The sequence below is a fragment of the Podarcis raffonei genome, chromosome 13 (genome assembly GCF_027172205.1).
Source record: "Podarcis raffonei isolate rPodRaf1 chromosome 13, rPodRaf1.pri, whole genome shotgun sequence".
Lineage (NCBI taxonomy): Eukaryota > Metazoa > Chordata > Lepidosauria > Squamata > Lacertidae > Podarcis > Podarcis raffonei.
In genome coordinates this window covers 47,208,188-47,226,521 of record NC_070614.1, presented here as the reverse complement: position 1 = coordinate 47,226,521, position 18,334 = coordinate 47,208,188, and the positions used below count along the sequence as shown (strand labels likewise).

Below are 18,334 nucleotides of genomic sequence, written 5' to 3'. Positions count from 1 at the left end.
CTGTTTTGAAGGCAGAGGCTATAACCTCCCCCTCAAAACAAGGCTACAACCTCCCCTCAAAACAAGACCATACCTATCCAATGCCCAAACTGTCAAAGTTGTGACAGTTACAATGAGGAGGGCAAAAATCAGAGGGCTAAGTGTGAAAATTTCAACCTGGCCCCAAATTCGGTGGAGCAGAGCAACATGCAATAGTAATATGCAAAGTGGATGGGTGGGGATCTAATGAAAAGTGGCTGCAGAACAAGCCACAGGCCTGTATTATATACTGAAGGAACGAGCTTTAACTTGGTTGCCCATGTTTGCTCCCGATTCACTTATTAGGCAAGTGGACAGGGCAAATAACTCAGGCATCAAGTTTGGCCAGAGCCTTCCTTTACTGCCTGGGAATCCCAAGTCAGATCCTGGCACACAGGGGAATGCCAGCCCACAATGGCACCCATCCAAGAGGGCAAACACACTTCTGATGATATCCTCTCTCCCCAATGGAAATTTGGTTTCAAATAAGCTCTTTAGTGTAGCCAATAGAACAAGTTGTGGTGTGTAGCTGGTTGTGGTGTGTGTGTGTGTAGAGCCCATTATAGAATGTTTGATGGCCCTTAGTGTAAATGAAAAAGAGAACTGAGTCACATTTTAAAAATAAATATTTGTAGATCTGATCCAGACCCTAAGATCATAATTTGAGGCCGTTTTTTTCATGTTCCTCCTCCTTCATGATGTCTGGAGGGTGGCAAAATGAGAAGGAGCCTTTTCTGAAATGGATCCCTGTTTGTGGAATGCTCTCCCCAGTGAGAATTGCCTGGAACCATCATTATACATCTGTAGGCACCAGACAAATCCTTTCCTCTATAACGAGGCCTTTGCCCTTTAACTATCCGTGGTCTCTTAGAAGTGGGTGAGGTGTTTTTAATGTATTTCTCTTTACTCTTGGTTATATTGTATCTATGTGGGGTTTGTTGTCTCTTGGGTTTTAAGTCTCATTGGATTGCCGTGGGTAAGAAAAAGCAACCTAGAAATTCATAATAATAGCACTAATAAATCATTATAGTTTCCCTAGCAAAATTCCCAGGTGTACAGCTGCATGACTAGCTAGCTGTCTGTGTGTGAATGGGGACCTGGAAAAAGAGGGTTTTTGTCTGGCTTCAGATTCACTTCCTCTCACTGTGTATCTTGCACAGTAATACACAGCAGTGTCCTCGGGTTTAAGGCTGTTCATTTGCAGATAAAGGAGGCCATTGGAATTGTCCCTGGAGATGGTGAATCTTCCCTTCACTTTATCCAAGTAATACATTGCACCTGAATTGTAGCTTATGTAGGCCACCCATTCCAAGCCCTTCCCTGGAACCTGTCTCACCCAGTTCATGCCATAGCCCCCAAAGTTGAATCCAGAGGCTCGACAGGAGAGGCGGAGGAACTCCCCGGGCCTTTTCACATCTCCTCCAGACTCCACCAGCTGGACCTCCGATTGGACACCTAGAAAGAAAGGCATTTTAAGAAGTCTGCTGCATGTTAACAACACCCAGAATGAACCAACCTTTGATAACCGGTATGAGAAATTTACCTCCTAAAGCTACTGGAAAGAAAACAAGCTGAAGCAAAGCTATCATTTTTGCCTGCCTGATGCTTTGAGAGATTTGACCAAAATGCGGTCCCTAGTATGCAGGGATAGGGAGAGTGTTTGACTGCTTTAAAGAGGAAGCTCTCTCTGAAATTTACATAACCAGGAGGATAAAAGTATCAACAAAGACATCTGACAATGTCTGACTGGAAGCAAATGGTGACCTGACAAAAATATACTGCACAATTTGCATAGCTCTTAACCTTGATGGGCTTATGTATCCCCCTCATGCACACAGGCTCCATGATTTCAAAGATGGAAACCATCAAATATATAAATAATGGGGGGAGGGGCAATGGGTTTAAAGTATGTGCCTGAAAGTACATTTCATTCAAAATTACTTTGAAATTGGTCAAAGAAGTTGATCAAGGGGAAACATTAAATGTAGATCAATTCAATCTCTATTGTGGTTGTTCTTTAATATCTTGCCCAAACCAGAGAATACAGCTAGTTTGCACTGGTGAATGTTGTGAAACAGTTAAAAAATATTAGTTTTGCATGGCATAATTTTTATTTCTTAAAAAAAGTTTCTTATTGCTTCTCTAAATAAAGATTAGGGATGCAGGTGATGCTGCAGCCTAAACCACTGAGCTTTGGACTTGCCAATCAAAAGGTCGGTGGTTCGAATCCCTGCGATGGGATAAGCTTCCATTGCTCGGTCCCAGCTCCTGCCAACCTGGCAGTTCGAAAGCACGCCAAAAAGTGCAAGTAGATTAATAGGTTCTGCTTCGGTGGGAAGGTAAATGGCGTTTCCGTGTGCTGCCCTGGTGTCAGTTTTCTGTGGCGCCAGAAGTGGCTTAGTCATGCTGGATACATGACCTGGAAAAACTGACTGTGGAGCAGAGAAACGCTGGCTCCCTCGGCTGGTAAAACGAGATGAGCGCTGCAACCCCAGAGTTGTTTGTGACTCAACTTAACTGTCAGAGGTCCATTTACCTTAACCTAAATAAAGAATAATAGTTAAATGCCTTATTCATATTATGTCTTATTTTTCCATTTAATAATTATTTGGCTATTATAGAACCACTGAATTGTAGAGCTGGAAGGACCACAGCAATCATCAAATCTGACAACCTCCAAATCAGGAATCTTTTGCCCAACATGGGCTCAAACTCATGACCCTGAGATTAAGAATCTCATGCTCTGCCAACTGAGCTATGCATATAGTCGCCCTCCTTGGCACGCTTTCCAGCTTGTCAATAACCTTGTTTAATTGTGGCACCCAGAACTGGACACAGTTTTTTAGGTTGAAGCATGCTCACCGGTCTTCAGCTGCTGCCTTTAAAATAAACATTTTCTCATTGATTTCAGCTTCCCAGGTTCTGTTTGGTCAACTGCCTCTCATCCAAACTAAATTTTCATCCACATATCACTTTTAATCATAGAAATGTGTTGGAAAGTGGACTCCAAAATCATGCAGAAGTCTCTTGAGGGGGCAAACTCTCATGGGGTCTGTACAATATTCATTTTCAAGGAAGCAGATGAGGAACTGATCTCTTTTGTGGTAGAAAACTCAAGGCAACATACGTTACTCAGATGCCATTTGACCTTGCGGTCAACCATGTTTTGTCTTCTTTATAAACTACTGTACTCTTGCTTGAAGCAGAAGGAAGATTTTTTTCTTGTGTGAAACAGGCACCTCATTCAACCCACGGCCATGTTCCAAATATACTTACAAGACAGCTGTATTTTGGATCAAATCAGGCCACAGATGTAGAGATTTGGCATAGGTATAATAATCGATCACCAGCATTATAACTTGTAATGTTGTATGCACATACCGGTAGCTTTCTCTGTGAGAATGGAAATTGAGGAATCTGACTATTGCCTCAATTATCTAAATAATTTTATTTTCTTTCTTGCAACCGAACCTACTCAGAGTTTAGCTATAAGCAAGAAACAGTTATGGCTTGACCTCAGATTCACTTCCGACCACTGTGTCGCTAACACCGTAATACACTGCCGTGTCCTCGGCTTTGAGGCTATGCATTTGCAGATAGAAGCGGCTGTTTGAATTATCCGTGGAGATGGTGAAGCACCCTTTCACTGCATCCAAGTAGTAACTTGTCATTGAATCCGTAGCTATCAATGCCACCCATTCCAGGCCCTTCCCAGGAGCCTGTCTCACCCAGTACATGTTGGAGCTCCTGAAGGTGAACTCAGACGGTTGACAGGAGAGGCGGAGGTAATCCCCAGGTTTTTGGTGTCCCCCCCCCGACTCAACCATTTAAACTTCCGATTCGGCACCTGGAAATAAAGGCATTTTAAGTCGCTTGTCCATACTTCTGCTAGTGTTGTGCCTAGAAAACACAAGTCTGAGCGGTTTCACTACTTTCCAAGAGAAAACCCCCTCTTTAGTGTTATACAAGAAGAAATTGCAATTTGGAGGAACCACAAATGGCTGTTTGCTCCAATGGAGCACTAAAGAACAGTTTGCTGGGGAAAGGGGGCAGTTATCAGAGAGAAAATGGATAAGGCCTCAAGATGAAGCAGTTTTCTTTTATTGAAAAGATGGATTTACCTCCAAATGCTGTTGAAAAGAAAACAAGTTGAAGCAAAACTATCATTTCCCCTCTTGAATTATTTGAGATGGTTTAGTGAAAAGTGGTCCCAGGAATTCAGGGTTTTGTCACTGGGGCAGGGTTAGCACCTAACTGACATGGAGGAAGCAGCTCTTTGGTGGCTTATTGCTGCATGTATTTTTTTAATAAATAGTATGCTTATTTACTAAAGTACACTATAAAAGAGAAACACAGGGAGCTTCAAATTAAATATCCTTTTATGGGGGAGTATAGTGAGGAGATGAACATATCTGCTTTTTTCAGAGCAGGGCAACTCCGGTGAGACTTGGCAAATTAATATGAATATAAAGCCACTCCCGACATAAGGGGGGGTGTTTGTGGGCTCGCGCCCTCCATCATCTGGGGAATCCTCAGGCCGCGTCATCCCCTCGGCCAGCCAATTGGCTGGCTGCAGGGGTGGGGCTAGGGTCACTTAAGGATGGCGCAGCCTGAGATCACCCTTTTTCCTTCCCTGTTCCAGCTGCGGTTTCCCACCCACCCACCCTCTAGGTCTTCCCTCGGACTTTGCTATGGAACTCGGTTGGTTGCCACAAAGGGCCTGGTAGGAGTTTTTCCACTCGGCAAATTGGCATTGATTTAAAGCTATTTGCCTACTGCGTAGCAAGACGTCACAACACATTCAGTTTTGGCGGTTAGGCATTGGTAGGGGTATTATTATGCAGATGAGTCGGGGGGAGCGCCATCACCTTCTCCAAATATTTAAGGGTAGTCCAATAAAGGATTCGGGGGGGGGGCGTTGCCTCGTCCGAAACCTATGGAAGCTAGGGCCTAAAGCACGCTCCCGAGCGATGACCCCTCAGGGATCGCCTAGGGTTGTACATCTCAGGGGCTCCCCCTGTTGGTGTTAACCCTTTCCAGTTCTATGCCGGAAAGTGTCCTGTGTCTTTATTTACTCCAACTGGGGGGGGGGGATCGCCACGCAATGTGTGACTTGGCAAATACAAATACCTACATGAATCAGGAAATTTACTTGCATCAGTCAAGCGTTATCAAGCGTTGGCAAGCAGTCCTTTTTTATTCTTGACAAAAACAAGCAAAACAAAGGCATCAGTAGAGGAGATCTGACTATTGTCTGACTGGACCGCACCTCCTTCCATTGGCATTTTCTGTTCTTGACACCATCACTTCCCTCTTGTGGGGAACAGGAAGAGGTGGGATATAATTCCAGGAGTCTTGGTTTCTGACAAGATGCTTAATTTGCAAAATGACATTTGGCATAGATTTATGGGTATACCATCTAGTGACATGGGGAAGAGCAAAGCAGCACCAAACATGTAGTTGCACCAAATACACATTTCAAGTATTAGATCTTGATTTTTAAAATTATTATTCTTTCAGTTAATTCTTCTCTTAACATACCACAGAATACACCATTGATGAACAGAACTGCCAAACCATAGGTTTTCCATATCTGATTATTTTCCTCACCACAATGGAGATGTAAGTGTTTGGGAATAAGTGTTATGTATGCACATAAACACAATTCCCATGGAATCTATAATATTTATTTCCAGCATTTTATTCTAGCTTTTCCCTCAAATTCAAGGTGCTATACATTATATCACCCTCCTCATATATTTCCCATAATACCCCAGTAAGGTAGGTCAGACTGAGAGGCTGTGACTGACCCAAGGTAATCTAGTGAACTTCATGCACAAGTAGGTATTTGAACCCGGGTTTCCCATGTCCTATGTGCTGCAGAGGTTTCAGCCCATGCCAAGAGGTGATGGGATGATGAAGAAATACACAATGGCCAATTCACAATATTGTAAAAAGTCTACTTTTCTTCTTGAGGTCTATTGCAAGCAGCCTTAAGCATAACTCAGAGGTAAGAGCAGACAAAACACAAATAATCATCTATTTTCAAAAGTGGATATTGAATTTAGGTGGTAGGAAAAAAATGCTGCAGCAAAGTCATTTGGTACAGTGCTGTACTGATCCACATTGGTCGACCTCCATTGTGTGTCACTTCTTCAGGTTTCCATCAGTATAATCGTTTCTGCATTACATTACAGATTGAAGAGGCAGGCAGTTTGGATGTTGTACCGCATCATCTGTGGAATGTAGAGTTCCTCTGTCAAAACTTTCACAATGTATTTGTTGATAGAAGCAGGACTTCTACTTTTTGAACAGGGCCCAATAGGCTTTGTCTCACTGTGTCATCTCGGGCACAGAAATACACAGCGGAGTCTGCAGCTGTCAGGGAGTTCAGCTGGAGAGAGAACTCATTCTTTGAGGCATCTGAAGAAATGCTTGCTCGGCTCTTCAGAGAAGGGGCATATGCTGTGTTTCCATTATAGGGGTATATCCATGCAATCCATTCCAGACCTTTCCCAGGAGCTTGACGGATCCAACTCCACCAATAGGACTGAGTAGAGATGGAGAAACCTGTGACTTTACAAAGCAGGTTGAGATTCTCTCGTGGTCTCACTATTCCTGGCCCAGATGATACAAGCTGAATGTCTGAGGAGACCCCTTGGAAAGAGAAAAGAGGGTAATGATTGATTGGACATCATCCAATCACCACATAAATTAAATTAATATTGCAGAACTTCCTTTACCTTTAGAAAAAGCCAACAAAGAAAACAAGAGCAAAAAGAACTCCATAATATTGATTACTTAATGTCCAAGAGATACAGGAAAGAGGGGACTCTGGGCTGGGAAGCAAGTGAAGATTTTATATTCAGGGCTTTTCATCCGAAACTACTCCCAACTTCCTGGTGGCATTTACATGAGACCTCCCCCGTGAGGCACATGGGGCAGATAAAAGCCATTTTGGTGATCAGGGTTTGCTGCTGGTTCCTCTTTGTCCCCTGCACAAACACAAAGACAAATGCACACAGAGTGGAGTTCTAATGGAGGGGGGCATAGATGGAATGCAAAATTCAATCAAAGACATTGGTGTTGGAGCAAGGTTTGGAAGAGATAATTGTATTGGTGATGGATTCTTCCTTTATCCTTTAAAACTGCTGGTTGTGTTGGAAAGTTCAAGGGACGGTCATTTATTATTATTATGATTATCATCATCATAATCATTTCAGCCTCCCTTCGCCATGCACCTATAGAGATGCTGTTAGTGTGATGCAATTATAATTTCAAATGTAGCTTGTGGGGAAAAAAATGCTGGGAGGGAGTTCTGCTTTGGCAACCTGGAGAAGAGGAATTTTTAGGTAAATAAAAGAAAATGTAAGCTATAGCTACCATCTTTAAAATCAAACCCCAGTGCACCCTTCTTCCACCCCTGGAATGCCCACCACCCTCCCTAATGCAACACCATTATTTATTATCTCTGCTCCGGAAAAAACATCAAGAGACTTAAAAAAAAAATAGCTTCCTCTGCAAGGAGGGAGATATTAAAAAGTTTTCTTTGCATAAATATTTAGGAAAGTGCTCTAAATATTTGAAAGGAGGCCATTTGCTTTCATAGGCAAAGGAAAGAGACAAAGTTGAGCCAATTCCGCCTACCCCTCTCCCTTTTGCTTGGTGAGGGGTTTATTGACAAGACGTCTTAAGCACACAAGGGATGTGGCTAAGGATATAGGAGAATCATGGAAGTTGTCTGGGTGAATTAAGAAGGAGTCCTCATCACCAGCATCAAACTTTGGACAGGGGTGGGGAAACTCATCGAAATGTTTTGGGACTCCAACGCCTTTCTTCCTTGGAGTAGCCATTGAGAAGTTGGAGAGATGATGATGATGATGGTGGTGGTGATGGTGATTTTATTATAGTTATATATCACTTTCCATCATAAAACCTCAGGATGGTTCACAAGAATAAAATACAACTTAAAATAAAAAATAAATAGTTGAAACATTAAGTACGTCAGCGGTCTTGACTGGTCACAGTGGCTGTGGAGGAGACTTTGGCCTCACTGTGAAAGGGTCAAATGAAGTGGAAGAAAATTTAGATTAAGTATGAAGAAACACTGTAGATCACAGCTCAGCAAAGAAATGAAATGTTTGTGGAATACCCTGTCTTAAAGGCTTTAAATAAATAAACAACAACAACACAAAAAGCACATATATAAGAATCCCATCTTAATGTAGAGCACATGACACAACATTCTCCTAGCTCCTTGTTCTTCCTCTTCTCAAAGCATGGGGAATCCTGTCTTTGTAATAGGCAAATGAGAAATATAAAAGCTGTGTTTACATGGGGGGTGTCACCAAACATGGTCTCATGACTGCATATATATGCATGTTCAGAAACATTTCCTATTTACGTGTAAAGGCATCCTCTTTAAGCAGTGTTGTTGTTTAGTCGATTAGTCATGTCCGACTCTTCATGACCCCATGGACCATTGCATGCCAGGCACTCCTTTGAGCAGTAAAATGACCCTAATTTAAAATAATAATAATAATAATAATAATAATAATAATAATAATAATAATAATAATAATATAAACAGTGAGCATCCTGTGTGTTACATAATTCATGTAAAAGAGGGATAGAAGCAAGAATCAAACTACAAGATGCTGCTTGAAGCCATGTAAAATCCTGACCTTAAACATGTCTTTGGCCTCAGAGACTTAAATAACAAACAGGTGGGGGAGTGCTGGCATGCTAAAGGGGACAAAAAACTCAGAGAGTGTCTGTGGGCAAAGGAGGGTTTTTGCTTGGCTGTAGAGTCACTTCCTCTCACTGTGTGTCTTGCACAGTAATACACAGCCGTGTCCTCTGGTTTCAGGTTGTTCATTTGCAGATAGAGGAGGCTGTTAGAATTGTCCCTAGAGATGGTGAACCGTCCCTTGACTTTATCTGAGTAGCCTTTGCCAGATGAATCTGTATTTATGACTCCCACCCATTCCAGTCCATTTCCAGGAGCCTGCCTCACCCACGCCATGTAGTAGCTGCTGAAGGTGAACCCGGAGGCTTGGCAGGAGAGGTGGAGGGACTCCCCAGGTCTCTTGACATCCCCTCCAGACTCAACCAGCAGGACTCCAGATTGGGCACCTAAAAAGAAAGGCATTTTAGCATAACTGCTGCATGTTATTACACTCAGAGTGTCCCATGCTTCTTGATTTGAGAATGGATGAATTTACCTCTAAGAGCTGCAGAAAATAAAACAAGTTGTAGCAAAAGTATCATCTTCCTTATCTAATGCTAGAGAGCTGAGTGAAAAGTGGGCTGAGGTATTCAGGGTCACTGGTGCAGGGAGGGGGTCTGACCATCCTAAATACGTGTCTTTCTCTGAAAATTTGCATACCCAGCAGGAGAAAAGCAGCAACAGATACTTCAGGCAGCCTCTGACTAAGCATATCTAGTCTTTGAAAAAGTCTGCTTCCTCGTTAACGTACAACTTCAGTACTTCTTAACAAGGGTGGAAATATATATCTTTCTAAGGATAAAATGAATACACAAACATCTGAGGGGAGAATGTCCTCTTGAAAATGCCATGTAATCCTGGTGAACAATTTCTTGACATTGTTGCAGGGAGGAATTGTGCCGGAATGGCACGTTCAAGTGAAGCAGCAGAAGGGAAAGCTTCGATTAACCATTAAGCAAAAATATTTTTAAAAGGTTTTTTTTTATAGGTATCCTGACTTGAAGTAAAGAATCAGAGCAAAAGACAAGGCCCTCTCAGGGTCCCTTGTTTCTGGCCTGCCCATGGTTACCTGTTTACACACAGAGCCATTCCCTGTGAAGCACAGCTCCCAGCCCCACTTCAGCTGAAATTAGACTTCAATAAATAAACACTTTAGCCAACAGAATAGTTGGCTGTGGTGTATGCAGTTGGTGCTGTTTCAGCAATGGTTTTCACCATGGGGTCTATCGATATACAGCTTATATATGGGTACACTGTCTTAAGGTAGAATATTGGAGAAAATGACAAGGCATTCTCATAGAATCTTGTTGCTGCCCTTCTCATGTTTGAAATAGAAAATAGGAAAGCTGTGTTTACATCAGAGGGTGGCAATGTGGCAATCTTCCTTGCTTTCCATATATTCCACTTCCCCCGTTGAAATTAGGTGTGAAGGTAGCACTTGATTGTAGCCAAGAGAATAGTTTGTGGTGTGTGGTTGCCTGTGGTGTTTCTGTGTGCTGCCCATGAGATATTTTTTTCTGGATGGCACATAGGTCCATGGGTCCAGAATAGTTGATGACCCCTGGTCTACATGAACCGGATGCTTCATACACATAAATAGCAAACAGAAGTATTTTCATCCCCAAAGGTAAAACTAGGGGTGAACTGTATGCTTTTCAATCAGAACAATCTTCATGGGTCACACAAGAAAATGTCATATGCCCATGCCCATGGGTCAGTCACTATTTATGTTTCTTTTGATGTCTTCAGGCTATAGGGCACCCAGAATCAGACACTAGCTGATTAGGCCATGAATTCCCCCTTCATGAATTGCTACCCATGGGCTGGCGACATAAGAGAAGATTGTGAGAAAGTCTCTCAGGGAGTCAAATCTCAAGGGGCTCCAAAAATGTGGCTTCACAAGAAATGTCTGAGGAAATGATTAGCCTTGCAGATGAAACCACCAACTGTACTTCAAGCACCAATTTAATTCGGTCATGGCCAATGGCATTTTCTGTTCTTCGCACCATGACTGCCCCCTTGGGGAGACGAGGAGGAGGAGGAGGTTGTGGTGGTAGGGAGTTCTGAGGTCTTGTATTGTGACAAGATGGTTAATATGTGATAGGATAGAGATTTATGAATTTTCCTTCAGTGATGCCAGAAGATGTGTTCTAAGACTATAATATGAAAGGGGATCAAAGCTAGAATTATACTTTAACTAGGAGGTTTCATAAATCAGACTCTCCTTCGTTGGAGGTTTTTAAGCAGAAGTTGTCAGGGATTCTTGCATTCAGCAAAACAAGTGTTAATTTACCAATCCCAAGTGTTATCTTACCAATCTTTAGCAAGAGAGGGCACCTGTGTTTGTTTGGTGTCAAACTCATGCCAGACAATTCTGTTGCACACCATCCCAATCTCCAAGTAGCAAAATTTCCAGGGGTCAGAGTTGGATTCAAGGGAACATGACAAGATTGGTTGCACTAGACATGGAGTCTTGGTGTGCCATAACTATGACTTAGTATGAGGCATGAGAGGTGGGGGTTTCAGATTTTGGCATCGCACAGCAAGCTGCTGAAATTTGAGATCCCAAGCTTCAGCACTGCAGGGTTTCCAGTCCTTTGTGTAGATGAACCACACAGTGGAGTCACACTTTAAAATATAAAGTATTTTTCTCCACTCAAATATCACTATAGGCATACAAAGGTTGAACTAGGCACACATCATACTTCACATTATGGTTCCTCATGTATTGCATAATCACTATCTATGGTGGTTTTATTTTAATGCCTCCAATCTATAGAACACCTAGATTAGGGGAGAAGTCAATTGTGTCATGGATTCCTCCTCCATGAATTATTACTCATGGGCTGAAGAACTAGAGAGATGTCTCTCAAGGCATTAGGGTCTCAAGGGGCTCATACAAAGTTGGTTCACATGAAAATGTCTGAGGAAAATATGAGGAAATGATTACAGATGAAATCACCAATGGGACTTCAAGCACCATTTTATGTTAGTCGTGGTTGATGGCATTTTCAGTTCTTTGCACCATGACTCTCCCTTTGTGTGTTCCTTGTGACGTGCACAGAAATGTATCAGTCTGAATTACCTGAATACTTTTATTCAATTTCTTGATTCTGAATCAAGTCAGAGGAAGCTGCTGGCAAAGGAAGGTTTTTGCCTGGGTTCAGATTCACTTCCTCTCACTGTGTATCTCTGCTCCACAGTAATACACAGCCCTGTCCTCAGGTTTAAGGCTGTTCATTTGCAGATAGAGGAGGCTGTTGGAATTATCCCTGGAGATGGTGAATCTTCCCTTCACTTTATCCAAGTAGCGAATGTCAGATGAACCTGCATTTATACTTGCAACCCATTCCAGGCCCTTTCCCTGAGCCTGTCTTCCCCTGTGCATCCATTTGCTGTTGAAAGTGAACCCAGAGGCTCGACAGGAGAGGCGGAGGGACTCCCCAGGCCTTTTCACATCCCCTTCTGACTCAACCAGCTGGATTTCTGACTGGACACCTAGAAAGAAAGGCATGTTAAGAGACCTGTTGTATGTCTTTAACACCCTTATTGTACTAGCTTTCTTCAACAGAAGGGATGGATTTACCTCCAAAGGCTGCTGAAAAGAAAACAAGTTGAAGCTATCATTTTCCCTGTGTGAAATGTTGTCCCAAGCATGCAGGCAAAGGGAGGGTGTCTGACTGCTTTAAAGAGGAAGTTTTCTCTGAAGATTTACATACCAATTAGGATAAAAGGACTAGCAGAAACATTTGGCAATGTGGAACTGGAGGTGTGTCTGCTCTTTGCAAAAATATCCTTCTTTGCTACAGTACAATGCACACAGCTCTTTAAAGTGGTGGATTTATGTATCCGTATGAGGTTAGAAGAGCAACACAGGCTTCTGATTTGAACATGTCCAGTGCCCTTATTAATGATGGCTGTGAATGGCTCATTAACATTAATGGAAATATCAAATGAGTTTTCAGAAAGTTTAGACAGGAAATTAAATAAAAATGTAGATAAGAGGTCAGCATAGAGAGAAAAATGTCCAGTGCCATCTTGTAAAGGATTTAAATGAAAAGGTAGAAAATACAGTTTATCCTGCCTTAAGACCAAGTAATAGAGCACTCTAAGCAATAAGAGTCCTTTATAATGTGTTCTTTGCAATGTGTGAATGAGGAAATATGAAATATGTGTTACATCCAGGGTTGCTAACATGCTGCCCATAGGTGCCCATGTATCTGCAGAAAGCTTCCCTGATTCTCCTTCCCCAAGAAATTAGCCTTTATATAAGCTCAGTCTATATAACAGGTTGTGGTGTGTGATGGGTGGTTGTGATGTTTGTGCATAGTGCCCATGACAGATTTTCCTGATATCCATAAGGACCCATGAGTTGTTGGTGGCCCTTGGTCTACATGAAGCAGACACTTGAGTCACAAATAAAACCCCAAAACGGGAGTATCTTTCTCAGTGCAAAAAGTCTCTATTGGTATATCCAAATGTAGAACTAGGCACAAATTGTTTGGATTAAATCCTGTTTACACATGTACATGATTTACATAAGAAAATATCACATGTTCATGCCCTTGGAATTGTTCCCCATGAGCTGATAACACACAGAGAATTGTGAGAAGAAGAGCAGCTTCACGGGAACAGAATTTGCACCTGACTGAGGTGTGTATTCCTGTTAACTTGCATAGATAGAGCCCTCAGCTCTTTTGAGCCAGTGTGGTGTAGGGGTTAAGAGCGGTAGTCTTATAATCTGGGGAACCGGGTTCGAGTCTCCGCTCCTCCACATGCAGCTGCTGGGTGACCTTGGGCTAGTCACACTTCTTTGAAGTCTCTCAGCCCCACTTACCTCACAGAGTGTTTGTTGTGGGGGAGGAAGGGAAAGGAGAATGTTAGCCGCTTTGAGACTCCTGAAGGCGAGTGAAAGGTGGGATATCAAATCCAAACTCTTCTTCTTCTTCTGATGAATGACTCTCCCTGTGTGGGTGGAAATGTTTGTAACACATGCATTTCTGAATCCTGATAAATGTCCAGCCCACAAGAGAACCCCCCACATACTCTTTTATGAGAAGCAGAACTCTGTTCTTGGAGACAAATGTGTGTTGCTCTAAAGGTTTGCATATTCCAACCTGTGTACACAATGAAGAACTTTTGTGCCCACAGTTAATGAAAGAGTAGCTTATGGGGGGGGGGAATAGATGCACTACATAAATATCATGCTATCTCAACAGAGGCATGTGCACACATGCGGATAGTGATTTACACCCAATATGTTCAATTAAACATAAAAAGGCCCTAACATTTTAGAGAAGTGTAGAGAGTGAGCATGATTGTTACATAACCCATGGAAAACAGTGATAGAAACCAGAATTAAACCCTATCTAGGAAGGTGTTGAAGTCAGGATCAATATTTCTATATTCCTAAGAGCTATGTTCCCCCCTCTCAAACAGTGTCAAGCAATAGATATTGCACCCTTTCCCTGGTCCGATGGCTACCTGAGTCCTGCAACGAAGAGCAATGTGAAGTGTAGTGAAAATAGCTGGAACCTCTGACTGCTACTAGAGTCTGTGCAAACCCATGATCTGGAATGTGTTTTGGGGCCCCGTTGTAAAATGGGATGATAAATGCTGATGTGCAAAAGGGGACAAGAAAATATTCCTTTAAACTATAAGCTGCAATGTTTGTTCCTCAAGATTGTAATTGAGAGCAGTCATGAGAAAAGAAGGGTTTTTGTCTGGCTTCAGATTCACTTCCTCTCACTGTGTCTCTTGCACAGTAATACACAGCCGTGTCCTCGGGTTTAAGGTTGTTCATTTGCAGATAGAGGAGGCTGTTGGAATTGTCTCTGGAGATGGTGAATCTTCCTTTCACTTTATCCAGGTAGTACATTGCAGCTGAATTGGAGTTTATGTAGGCCACCCATTCCAGGCCCTTCCCTGGAACCTGTCTCACCCAGCTCATCCAATAGTTACTGAAGTCCAAACCAGAGGCTTGACAGGAGAGGCGGAGGGATTCCCCAGGTCTCTTGATATCCCCTCCAGATTCCCTGAGCTGCATTTCTGACTGGACACCTGGAAGTGAAAATACTATAATTACACTGCAGGCCCATGAATAGCTAAAACCTAACAGTCCTCTTCAGAAGAAGAGAAATTACCTTCAAATACTGCTAAAAGGAAAAGACAATGAAGCCAAAATGTCATTTCCAATTCTTCTGTTTTCCAATAGATTAAATGAAATCTGGTCATCAAGGCAGGCAGACTGAGATGTGTCTTTGGGTGTTGCTGGGGCAGGGTGAGTATATAGAGGACTTGAACAGGATGTTGTCAGTGCATTTGCATATTCCTCAGGATAAAAGAGCAAAAGGCCTTCAGCAGACAAATTTCATTGAGCGTAAGCATGATTTATGGTAATAAACAGGGCATAAAGCAGTGGCTCAAGATGTTGACACAAGTAGACACATTTCTCTCCTGTTCACTGCAACCCAAGACCTAAAGAAATATAAAGAAATGTAATACACTTTTTTCAGGGAGTCAAAGTCCCCTGGTTTCCCCCCTCAGAAGAAAACAGCTGAGGGAATACCTTTACATAGCTTTCTTTCCTTTGCTTATTCCCTTGACCTCCTCACACCTCCCTTTTTTGTATTCTAGTTCAATTAAGTATTTCAGCAAATCCTTTCCGACTTTGTTTTTATCCTAGTAATTTATCTTAATATACTGTAATTTTACATTGCGTGGCTATTCCCTCCCCCTCCCACAGATGGAGTAAATAAAGACACAGGACACCAGAATTTAGGTTAATGGGCGAAAAATGGCCACAACTTTATTGATTACAGGAAAGAGCGGTATTGGCTTAGGCATTGGCCCTAACAGACTATCCGGTTCTAACCGGGAAGGGTTAAACACCAGCAGGGGGAGCCCCCGAGATGCACATCCCTAGTCGCTCCCCGAGGGGTTACCACTCGGGAGCGCGCTTTAGGCCCTAGCCTCCGTAGGTTTCGGACGAGGCGACGCCCCTCGGAGTCCTTTAACGAACTACCCTTCAAGAAGTGGGGGAGGTGATGGCGTTCCTCCCCCCCATCTCATTTGCATAACAATACCCCGGCCAATGCCTAACCGCCAAGACCAAGAAGTTGTGACGTTTGCTACGAGGTAGGCGAAAAAACCAAGTGGCTTCAAAATTCCAGCCAATTAGCCAAATGGAAAAACTCCTACCAGGCCCCTTGCGGCGACCAGCCAAAGCCCATAGCAAAGTCTGAATGCTAAACCTAAAGGGCGGGTGGGTGGGAAAACACAGCTGCTGCGAAGGAGGAAAAGGGGCGAGCCAAGGGCTGCCCCGACCTTAAGTGCCCCTAGGTCGGCCCGCCCCTGCTGCCAGCCGATTGGCTGAGGCTGCAGGAGATGAATAATAAAAGGGAATCCCTGGTTCCCGCGGGGCTGGCACCAGCCCCGCGAGAGTGTGTGTGGGCGGGGTCATGAGCCCGCAACACCCCCCCCTCCTAAATTCGGGAGTGGCTTTCTCATCTTTCACCAGTTAAAAAGTCCATTTTTTACTTAATCCTTTATATCATTTCTGCTAAAATCACATTACTTCATTCCTTCTAACATTCCTTGATTTTACAATATTTCTGTAGATAAACTTTGATTTTTTTCCAATCTTCTTTATCCTAATAATTTATCTTAATATACTGTAATTTTACATTCTCTTCTTTCACCAATTAGGCATCCATTTTTACTTTATTTAATCTTACTTCTCCTTAAAACTGATATATTTAAACTTAATCTCTTAAGACATTTCCCCTAGGGTCATAAAAATTTCATTCCACGATTTTTCCAACTCTCATCAAATTATTTTTTTTAACAGTTTGTATTTTTTCTGTATTTTTTTTAATATTTTCCTTGTAATCTTTAAAATTTGAATAAATATTATTTTTAAAAAAACCAAACAGAAGAAAACAGCTGAGGGAATAGTCTCACAGATGAAAAGACCTATGGTATTTGGAGAACCATTTTATTTCAGTCATTGGTGGTACCATTTTGTGTTCTTCAGACCATGAGCTGTCAGAGAAAAGGTTACCCTAGGTTTTGCCTACCTGTAACAAGGGAATGGTGGAATGGGGTGAGAAGAAATGTGCAGCCTTTTATGGCTGCAGATTGTTTCCCATACATGCAATGTGTTTGCAGAGTTGGGTACTGCAATGAGTGTTCTGTAGGAATGTGTGTAAAAAACGTGGGATTGGAAGCTTACCAAAAGGCAGAGGGGGGTGGAGTTTAGTGTTTCCTGGGTGGACCGTGACCCTTTCTTTCTTAGGTCCATGGTAGAGGAAGAGCAGCACCATAAAAACAGAAATTGCAACTGACATTGGTGTGACCATTTTAGCTTGCACAGAAAACCCCCGTCAAATATGTCAGTGTATGTTAGGGTAGCTTTGTGTGAAGGGTACGGCTGTGTGAATGGGAACTCTGGAAAGGTAGTAGTCAGACTTTTTGTTTCAGTTATCTTCAGTCTCTTGCAGCTTGCAGAGAAAAGATGTGAGCAAAGGAAAGTTTTTGCCTGGCTTCGGATTCACTTCCTCTCACTGTGTCTCTTGCACAGTAATACGCAGCCGTGTCCTCAGGTTTCAGGTTGTTCATTTGCAGATAGAGGAGGCTGTTGGAATTGTCCATGGAGGTGGTGAACCGTCCCTTGACTCTATCTGAGTAGCGTTTGCCAGATGAATCTGTACGTATATATCCCACCCATTCCAGGCCCCTTCCAGGAGCCTGCCTCATCCACGCCATCCAGCAGCCGCTGAAGGTGAACTTGACAGGAGAGGTGGAGGGACTCCCCAGGTCACTTGACATCCCCTCCAGACTCAACCAGCAGAACTTCAGATTGGGCACCTAAAAAGAAAGGCATTTTAGCATAACTGCTGCATGTTATTAACACTCAGAGTGTCCCATGCTTCTTGATTTGAGAACGGATGAATTTACCTCCGAAAGCTGGCAACATAGAGAAGATTGTGAGAAAGTCTCTCATGGAGTCAAATCTAAAGGGGCTCCTAAAATGTGGCTTCACAAGAAATGTCTGAGGAAATGATTAGTGCCGCAGATGAAACCACCAACTGTACTTATGGTCGATGGCATTTTCTGTTCTTCGCACCATGACTGCCCCCTTGGGGAGACGAGGAGGAGGAGGTTGCCGTGGTAGGGAGTTCTGTCTTAATGTAGAATAGTAGAGCACATAACATAACATTCTCATAGCTCCTTGTTATTGCTCTTCTCAAAGCATGGGGAATCCTGTCTTTGTAAGATGTAAATGAGAAATACAAAAGTTTGATTTACATTGGGCGGAGTGTTATATGGGTGCATATACACGTTCAGAAACATTCCCTGCTTGCATGTTAATGCATCCTCCCTACTCTTTGGTCCTCCCCATTACTAAGAATAAGATACACAACAACCAATACTTGGGTGAAATCAGGCCACAACTTTATTGACAACAAAAGTTTGGCATAGGTATTTTCTATACCCCACCCCTTCCTGCTAAAAGAACTTGTGTTTTGGGGACAACAAGAAATGAGGGAGTCCCTGACCTACATCAAGGGGTATCTCACCCACTGG

At 42.8% G+C, this 18,334-nt stretch overlaps 1 gene segment (V, D, J or C); it reads right to left on the bottom strand.

The window, feature by feature from the left end:
- Nucleotides 1-14,423: 14,423 nt before the first annotated feature.
- On the bottom strand, nucleotides 14,424-14,935 carry LOC128399149 (Ig heavy chain V region 3-like). The segment is given in 2 exon segments: nucleotides 14,424-14,806; nucleotides 14,890-14,935. Coding segments are annotated over 2 exon segments (429 nt in total).
- Nucleotides 14,936-18,334: the final 3,399 nt, after the last annotated feature.